We start from the raw sequence: 9,148 nt of genomic DNA, 5'->3' as shown, positions 1-9,148 counted from the left end.
TATTGAACTCAGGACCTTTGGAAGAGCAAGCAATGCTCTTAACCTCTGAGCCATTTCTCCAGCCCTGTTTGGTGGTTCTGTTGTGAACACTTATATTTGGATAGATGGATGGATGGATGGATGGATGGATAGATAGACAGACAGACAGACTGATGATAGGTAGACAGACAGATCACAGGTGTTTATCATGCTTCCTATCTAGATTTAAAAATAACAAGAAAAATTTAACGCTCAAAAGAAAAATGGACATGAGATTAGGCAGACCCTAAGACAGAACAAGTGATCCCCTTCAGATTCACTGGGGTCCTACTCCTTTGCAGGAGCTAGAGGTCAGCTTACAGCACAAAACAGGTCATTATTTAGATCCCAGGAAAACAAATAAAAACCCAAAAGCTCTGTCTCTCAGAAAGCCGTGTTGTCTTAACCTTGACTGTCCAACAGATAAGGTTAGGGGGGAACTAGCCTGCTTGCTACCTCCCTTTGTCCTTAGGGTGAGGCCAGTGTCTGTCTCAGAATCAGGACTTTCTTTGAGCTGTCCTATGGAGGGGGTTTGAAGGAAACTAAAACAACCAATAATGGTGCTTAGGGTATATGTGGAACTGCAGGCACGGATAAGTGCAACTTAGTCCCACACTGGGAACCAGCCTTGGGTGTGCAGGTCACATTGACCACCCTGCAATTGGCAAGATAATTGCCTTCTCTGGATGCTGGTCTGAGAGACTTGAGGAGGATTAGGGGAACCTAACCTCCATCCACCTCTCTCAATTTCGTTTTCACTTTACATTCCTCCAACATTCCTTCAAGTTTCTTTCCCACCTGTCTCCTGGACAACTGGAGCAGGTTAGTCCCTCAGTTGCTTAAAAGAAAGCTTCGACTTTCTCTCAACCCTCTAAGAAAAACTAAAAGTGGCTTCTAGGGGCAACTCTTTTTTTTTTTTTTTTTTTTGTTTTTCGAGACAGGGTTTCTCTGTGGCTTTGGAGCCTGTCCTGGAACTAGCTCTGTAGACCAGGCTAGTCTCGAACTCACAGAGATCTGCCTGCCTCTGCCTCCAAAGTGCTGGGATTAAAGGCGTGCGCCACCATCGCCTGGCATAGGGGCAACTCTTAATTATAATGCCATCCTTCAATTAGAACTACTCCATAAACAAAAGGAAAATTCCCCTAAAACTTTCTATGTCCAAATTTTCTTTTACGTGCGGATCACCCAGATATTGCTAAATATTACAGGATGGACCCACAGATTCTAGATGTTGTAAACTTAGGTATGTCTTTTTTTTTTTTCGAGACAGGGTTTCTCTGTGATTTTGGAGCCTGTCCTGGAACTCCCTTTGTAGACCACAGAACTCACAGAGATCCGCCTGCCTCTGCCTCCCGAGTGCTGGGATTACAGGCGTGCGCCACCACCGCCCGGCAAACTTAGGTATGTCTAATCAAGGTTTATTTTAAAGGGCTTAATTTCCATTCAGGCTTCACCTAAATATTACACATTGTTAAAAATACCAAACTAAGCCAGCACTTGGGAGGCAGAGGCAGGCGGATCTCTGAGTTCAAGGCCAGCCTGGACTACAAAATGAGATCCAGGACAGTCAGGACTACACAGAGAAACCCTGTCTTGAGAAACAAAACAAAACAAACCTCTGGATGTTCAATAACCATATTTGGAAGTATATACTGATGTGGTCAGAGGAACTAAAAGGGAGACTATATTCCTCCTTGACCTCCAAGGTCAGCTAAATCCCAGGAAACCGTGGGGCATCTCTCAAAATATCCTGTACTATAACTGTGAAAAAATCATTTGTTCTCTTGTTGAGGGAGGAGTGGACTCTGACCAGTACCAACCCTGCAAAGAAGAGGGTCAACAAAGATGACAAAAAATGCTTCCACACTCCCAAATGAAGCAATGGTCAAGTCAGGCCTTTGACTTATCCTCACAGGGAGATTAACTCACAAAAGAAAGACTCAAGGAGACTGAGGCCTCTCCTAAGCCCAAGTAACCCTGGAGGACCAGATCTTCAACTGGCCTTGACCAAAAAATGAAAATAAACAAATAAAAATTAAATTTGGCCACCTATATAGTCTTCAACACCCAGCAGAAAAGTATAGCCAGGTTTAAAAGGAACAGGCACTATGCTAACCTTATGAGATGTTATTTGGGTATCTATTTCTCTCCCTGATAACACTATCTGTTCCTAGAAGAGCACTTCTCAGCTGTGATATGATAACTATGTCTTCTCATATTCACTCTCAGCCGGGCGGTGGTGGCGCACGCCTTTAATCCCAGCACTCGGGAGGCAGAGGCAGGCAGATCTCTGTGAGTTCGAGGCCAGCCTGGTCCACAAATCGAGTTCCAGGGCAATCAGAGCTGTTGCACAAAGAAACATCTTGAAAATAAAAAAAAATAAAAAAAATAAAAAATAAAAAAAAACAAAAGACAAGGTTTCACTGTAATCTAGACTGGCCTAGAAGGCAACACGTAGGTGAACCTGGCTGTGAACTTCCTGTTCTTCCTGCCTCCAAGTTCCAAGTACTGAGACTAAAGGTGTAAATTCCTTCAGTCCAGGCCAGATACCCTGTAGTCAAACTCACAGGTTTGGGGAATTAGTCAAGACAGCAAAATGAGCTGAGCAGTGGTGGTACAAGCTTTTCATACCAGCACTCAGGAGGCAGAGACCAGTGTACCCCTCAGTTCAAGGCTAGCCTGATCTACAGGGTGAGTTCCAGGTCAGCCAGGGCTACAAAGAGAATTCCTATGGGGGGGGGGACAAAACCATGACCCCACGGACGCTATTTAAAAAAAGATATTTCTCTTTTAAAATGTAAATTAGTTGTGACTTCAGCAGAGGAACCTAGATTTTCCTCAGGTTGGACCCATATTGTCCCCTCCACAGGACACTACAGAAGGCACACAGGCAGAGGCATCTCTTGCTGGTAAGGTACTGCTAAGAGGGTTTCTACACGATTCTGGTAAAAAGGTTCTGGTGCATAGACCCCAGCTACACAATTATGCCTCATCTTGTCAAACAAAATTTATGTTAATTACGATGTTGAGGAACTCCCCTCATTAGCCTTGTCTTTTAATGTTTTCCACGAGGTTATAGTAGCAGAAATTCGGTGGCTGACTTCCATACTTAAATAGGCTAGACGGCTCCCTGAACTCTTTAAGGAGTCGATGGCCAGCCCCCTCCACAGTTTATCTTACAGTAGATAATCAATGGTGGCAGAGAAATCATCAAGCCTGCTGGGGATTCTTTGGGTGGCTTTCTTGCCTGTTCTTGTCCTAAGGGCAAAACTGCTCCGGCTATTTCCTAACTATGCTCTCAGCAGGAACTATAATACTACCAAAAGTGTCGCTTTTATGTTACAGATCTACCCCACTCATATGACAAACTTCACAGATACACATATCACAACTGCTGTCCTGTGTTCCACATCTGTAGTAATAGGAGCGGCGGGGCTGCATCCCCAGCACCCTGGCTGCCTCCGGCTAGCTTACGCCCCGAAATAATTACACGGACACTGTATTCATTTAATCACTGCTTGGCCATTTCTATCTAGCCTCTTCTAGGCTAACTCTCACACCTGGACTAGCCCATCTCTAATAATCTGCTGTAGCCCACAAGATGGCTTACCAGGGAGATTCTAGCCTACGTCCATCCTGGGTCGGAGCTTCATCGCATGTGCCTCAGAGAGCAGAGCTCTCGCCTCTGCCCGCAAGAGTGGAGCATCGTGTCTCTCTGAGGCATCTGCCCCTGAGAGGAGAGCTGTCGAGTCTGACCTCACTTCCTCTTCCGCCCAGCATTCTGTTCTGTTTACTCCTCCCACCTATGTTTTAGCCTATCAGGGCAAGCAGCTTCTTTATTTAATTAACCAATGACCTTCCTCCATCACACATCTTGGCCATTGGTTATATAACGGCCCATTGGATCAGTCCTGCTCTGAGGCACTCTGCTTCTTCACCATCAACTCTTTTTAGGAGTGAAGCAGTTCAGAGACTTAAAAGGCCCTGCCCTTGAGAAGAGACTGGGCTTTTCGGCTCTCCAGTTTCCCTTTTCTTTGAGGAGCATCTTTTTCTCTGTCTGCTACATGCCTGTGTCTCCTCACCCAGAGTGAACCCATTCCCTCAACCGCTGTTGATTCTGTCAACAGTGCTTAAGATTTCTCTGCTGCTACCTGTTTTGCTCGAAATCCTTCCTTCCTTTTAATTCTTTAACTGGCAGAGAGAAACAACCTGATCAGGACCTATAGACTGTATCAGCTGTAAACTGCCCAAACATGGGCACTGGGAACTGACCCCAGGTCCTCGGCAAGCTCAGGCTCCTAAGCACTGAGGATGTCTTCAGTGTCTCTCCTGCTCTTTCAAAGGAGGCTGGGAAACAGAAATGGTCATCTCTCCTTTGAATCATGGCTTCATGAGCAGAGAGGCTGCTCCTCTGCAGACTGAAATGAAGACTACAGGTTCATTGCTGAGGCTGTCCCTGCGTGGTCCAGCATGCAGCTACTAACCAGTAAGAGCCACAAGTGTTCTCATTAACTACCACGTTTGAGCGGGCTTTCTGTCATTCTCGCCAGCCACCTCATCTTATTCCCGGGAAAGGTATTGGGTCATTAAAAACAGCATTCAACACAGTAAACAAAAGGCTATGTAGGTAATAAAGACAACACAATCTTCTCTTACCAGACCACCAAGTCCTCACCGCAGCACTTTCTACTCGTGGGTCTCAACTGGAACAGACTCTCTGAGGAGTAATTTGGCCTCAATTGTGCAAATACATAAACTTTCTACAGAGTCTCACCATAGCTCCAGCTGTTTCCAAACCTATTATCTTTCTGTCTCCATCTACTGACAGCTGGCATTATAGGCATGCACCACCATGCCAAGCTTACAGAGACCCTCTACCTCTTCACAGTTATCCTGGAAATGACAAAGGTATTACTACAAGGCTTTCTGTGGCAGAAAAAGCTAGACACAAATCTCGAACAAGGATGGCAGTCACACAAGAGTGCTACTCAGACAATGAAATAGTTGCTGAGGCTCCAGTGCTGACACGCCCGGTGACAGGATTTATAGGCGTGCATCAAAGGTATTTAATTCTAACAACCCTATGCTTTCTCAGCTTCCAGTTGCATGAACAGATGGTGAGGCAGCAACAGTTTCACTTGCTCCTTACCTGTGTTGAAGGTGTGAAGAGGCAGCTTCCGTAAGGACCCCAGGAAATGGCACATGGGGGTGTATTCATAGTGGCAGGGGCTACAACAAAGAAAAAGCAATTATTAAACATCAAATTTTTGATTCTATTTAGAAACAGAATTGACTTATTTGACCTACTGACTTTCCTTGAAGAGAATGTGGGCTATTCTGGTGCCTGATACTTAAGAGTGACTCCACAAAAGGCACAGTGTCCAGCTGATGGAGAATGCACTGTAGATGAGCCAATAAAAGTGCGCACTGCCTGCTAAAAGCTCACAGATGGGAAGCCTCTAAGACACATTGCAAAAATAAAATAAAATGATGAATCAGTTGGCAACTTAAAAAATGTAAATTAGCCGGGCGATGGTGGCGCACGCCTTTAATCCCAGCACTCGGGAGGCAGAGGCAGGCGGATCTCTGTGAGTTCGAGACCAGCCTGGTCTACAGAGCTAGTTCCAGGACAGGCTCCAAAGCTACAGAGAAACCCTGTCTCAAAAAAAAAAAACCAAAAAAAAAATGTAAATTATTTTTTAGCTCTGTGCATTTGTCTCTATGTGAGTATATGCACATGAGGACAGGTGCCTGTGGAGGCCAGGGGAAGGAGTCAGATCCAACTGGAGAGGCTGGAGTGGCCCAACAGGTGCTGGGAACTGAATGTGGGTCGTCTCTCAGAGCAGCATTATACACTCTTCACTACTGAGCCATCTCTCCCAGCCCCACTAACTGGCAATTCCTCCTGCAGCCAAGGTTGTGACCTTAAGCTTACTATGTAGCTGAGGCTAACCCTGAACTCCTTGTCCTCCTGCCTCCATTTCCTGAGTGCTGGGATTATAGGTGTGGTTACCAAGCCTAGCTTGGCAACATTAATACAATCTGGAGATTCTACAATATTGTATTAATGTGAGCTTCATGGCTTTAACCACCACACCACACTTAAAGAAATGCCCTAAGGATCCATACAGGAAAAGAAAATACAAACAACATGAAGTTTACAGAGTCTGAGGAAGCATATCTGGGATTTCTAGCCACTATTTTTAACAACTTGTCTAAGTTTGAAACTACTATACAATAAAATTTTTTCATCATTAATGTGAGATCTTAACAAGCAGGGAAACAAGGTCTCAAAGCCTAGCTTTTCTGCAGGTGTTTCTGCACACGAACGAAGAGCTGCACACAGATCTGTATACACGGACCCATGCCCCTTGAACCTACCTATATGCCAGAAGCTGAAAAATTCAATGCTTCAAATATTTATACTGAAGGACGAATTGGGAGGAGTGGCCACCAACACACTACACTGAGCTAGTCTCACTGGCTCTACCAGTTTGAATGTTTCTTTCTTTTTCTCCCTCCTTCCCTTCTCCTCCAGTGAATTGTTGTTTTGAGACACGGTCTCACCACGTAGCTCAGGCTGGCCTTGAATGTTCCCCTTTCCTGTGCTGCTCACTAGCGCTGGGATTATGTTTGTGCACTACCATGGTGACTCTGGTGTGCAATGTTTTAACTGTCTTTTATGGCTACTCTACCCAGCGAGAGAGTGAGCAGACGTAAAGGACCATTTACCTACTCTAAGAGGCGAGATCTGAGAAGCCCACTTCCCCTGGGAAAATCAGATACATGTCAGTGGTGGTAAATGACTGCATTGAGCCGCAGAGCACTGCGTCTCGTTAGCCGCTAGAATTTGCTCATCAAAGAGCAAACCTCCAATGCTTTGAGTTTCAATTTGGATAACACCCTAGTTTCTGAAATGCCTGTTTGGGCACCAGGTACTTATATGATGCACATACATCATGTGTAAGCACTCACATATACAGGTGTTTTTTTTTTTTGTTTGTTTGTAGGCAAGGTCTCAGTATGTAGCCCTGACTAGCCTAGAACTCACTATTTAGGCTAGCCTAGTTTTGAACTTGCAGAGATACTCTTGGCCTCTGCCTCCTGGGTTGTAGGATTAAAGGTGTGCACCATCATACCATGCTTCAGTTTCCAAAATATTGATCTGAAATCTAAATAGAGAAACTATATCCTTGCCAGTAAATGTTTCTTTCTTCTTTGAAGCACTTTATAATATAAAAGTAGTAACTTTCACTATTATAAACATCCAAATTGATTTTTTTGTGAAAAACAGAAATGCATTTATAACTTTTGTACATATTGTTTACCTTATGGTATTTAGTAATTAATTCCTATAAACATAAGCATTATCAGGTTTCAGTACTTTGATTTGTTTTTCTCAAAAAACTTAACTTGTAAACACCCTCCCCACGTGGTGCCGATGTGGCTACTGTGACGGACCTGGCTCCTCCTCTATGTGAAGAATGGGGCATCTCAGCCTGTGGACAGCTGTTAACAGAACTGGGCACTGCCCCATCTGAGAACAGGAGCCTACAGCCCTGCTTTTCAAGTGGAATTAGTGGACTGTGCTGGGAGACTGATGCAGGAGGATTGAGAGTTCAGGACTAGTCTGGGCAACATAGCAAGAGAATATCTCAAAACACAAAACCAAACCAAAACAAAAAGGGAGGGGGAGGGCTCTAGACACTGCTCTACTGTGCCTAACTCAAAGGTCTGGGAAGGTGAGGATGACACAACCCATAACCACTTGTCCACCACCTCTGGATACACACACTGAGTATGCACCCAGCTTCCCCCGCAGCTTGTCTCTCATGACATAAATACTGTAATTCCTAAGAGGTGCACCACGTCTCTCTCCAGTTTCCACCCCATCTTTCTTCTCTTCCATCACAGCCTGTGAAGGGCTGCCTGCCTTCACTGTCAATCATGTCTTCACATTTTGTTCCTATCACATCACCTTCAGTCAAGGTCGCCAGCACCTTCCATGCCCCCAATGTCACTGAACCAGGTTTCTTTCTTGGAAGCAGCAAAAAAGTTTGTCTTTTTTCTTTTTTGTCTCCCTGAATCTCCTGACTTCTGGGACCATGAGTCCTCCTCCTAGCTTTCTGGGACTTTGTCAGTCTTTTTTGCAGATTCTCTTTTGCTTTCTAACTTTGATATGCAGCCATGCCCAGGTACAGACTTTTCCCCCCAACCCAGACTCTCTCCCTGGAACGGCTCCCAGGCACACAGCTTTAAAGGGCTACTCACTACTTCAACTGTGCCTTCAGAGCCCCTGATGTCTAGATTCGCAACCAGCTCCCCACCATCTACTCTGAATCATCTAAAACTGAATTTATTCTAAACAGATTTCCTGGCCTGGGGTAGCACGCTTTCAACTGGCTTCTCCCCCAGAGCTTTCTTCTGTGTCACAGCAGGCCAGATGTTTACAAATCTGCTTCCTTTTCTAGATACCTATTGCCTACATTTTCTAGTCTTTGTAGCAACGAGTGAAGGGTACCAGGTACAAGTGATCCACCTGCCTCCACTTTTCAAGTAGCTTAAACTACTACCACATACAACTGTGTTGGTTGCACCGCCAGGCTTTCTGAACATTCCTTCCCCGCAATGAGAAGTACTTAAAAGGTTTTTTAAAGAATCAGAAAATGCTCCTGGATTTACTCATCATGAAGGAAAGGACGTTCTCCTTCACCTCACTTGTATAGGTAAAAACCAAAGACACGGTGGGCAAGGGCGGGACTTGCATATGCACAGACAGGGATGTTGGTGCCCTACTCTGTCACCTGTCTTATCCCTTTAACACAGGATCTCTCAAAGTGAGGCTGGCGGCCAGCAAGCCCCAGTACTCCTTTCTGTCTCTGCTCTCCCTTCAACACTACAGCTCCAAGCCTGGGCACAGCCATGCTCATCTTTTAAGTGTGAGGAATCTAAGTCCAGACCTCGTGCTTGAGCAGTGTGGTGGTTCTGAGGGAGAATGGCCCCCATAGACTTGTGTATTCACTGGGGATGGGCTTGGAGATTTCAAAAGCCCATGATAGGTCCAGTCTCTCTCTCCCTCTCTGTCTCCCCGCCCCCCTACAAGTTTTTTTTTAAAAAACTTCTCTCTCTC

At 45.2% G+C, this 9,148-nt stretch overlaps 1 protein-coding gene across 4 annotated transcripts in view; it reads right to left on the bottom strand.

Annotated features, from left to right (window-relative positions):
* Pisd (phosphatidylserine decarboxylase) overlaps positions 1 to 9,148 on the bottom strand; it is a 56,059-nt gene that overhangs the window by 40,077 nt on the left and 6,834 nt on the right. For 3 of the 4 annotated variants that reach the window (XM_013353382.2, XM_026788695.1, XM_026788694.1), the window contains exon 2: positions 5,168 to 5,247. In XM_013353382.2, coding sequence (XP_013208836.1) covers positions 5,168 to 5,247 — 80 coding nt within the window. Of the gene's footprint in view, positions 1 to 5,167; positions 5,248 to 9,148 lie in introns of those variants that run through there. The other variant, XM_026788696.1, reaches the window with a different exon arrangement.

The sequence above is a fragment of the Microtus ochrogaster genome, unplaced genomic scaffold, assembly GCF_000317375.1.
Source record: "Microtus ochrogaster isolate Prairie Vole_2 unplaced genomic scaffold, MicOch1.0 UNK6, whole genome shotgun sequence".
NCBI classification, from domain to species: domain Eukaryota; kingdom Metazoa; phylum Chordata; class Mammalia; order Rodentia; family Cricetidae; genus Microtus; species Microtus ochrogaster.
Note: the sequence above shows the minus strand (reverse complement) of the source record. Positions and strands in the feature narration are given on the sequence as shown.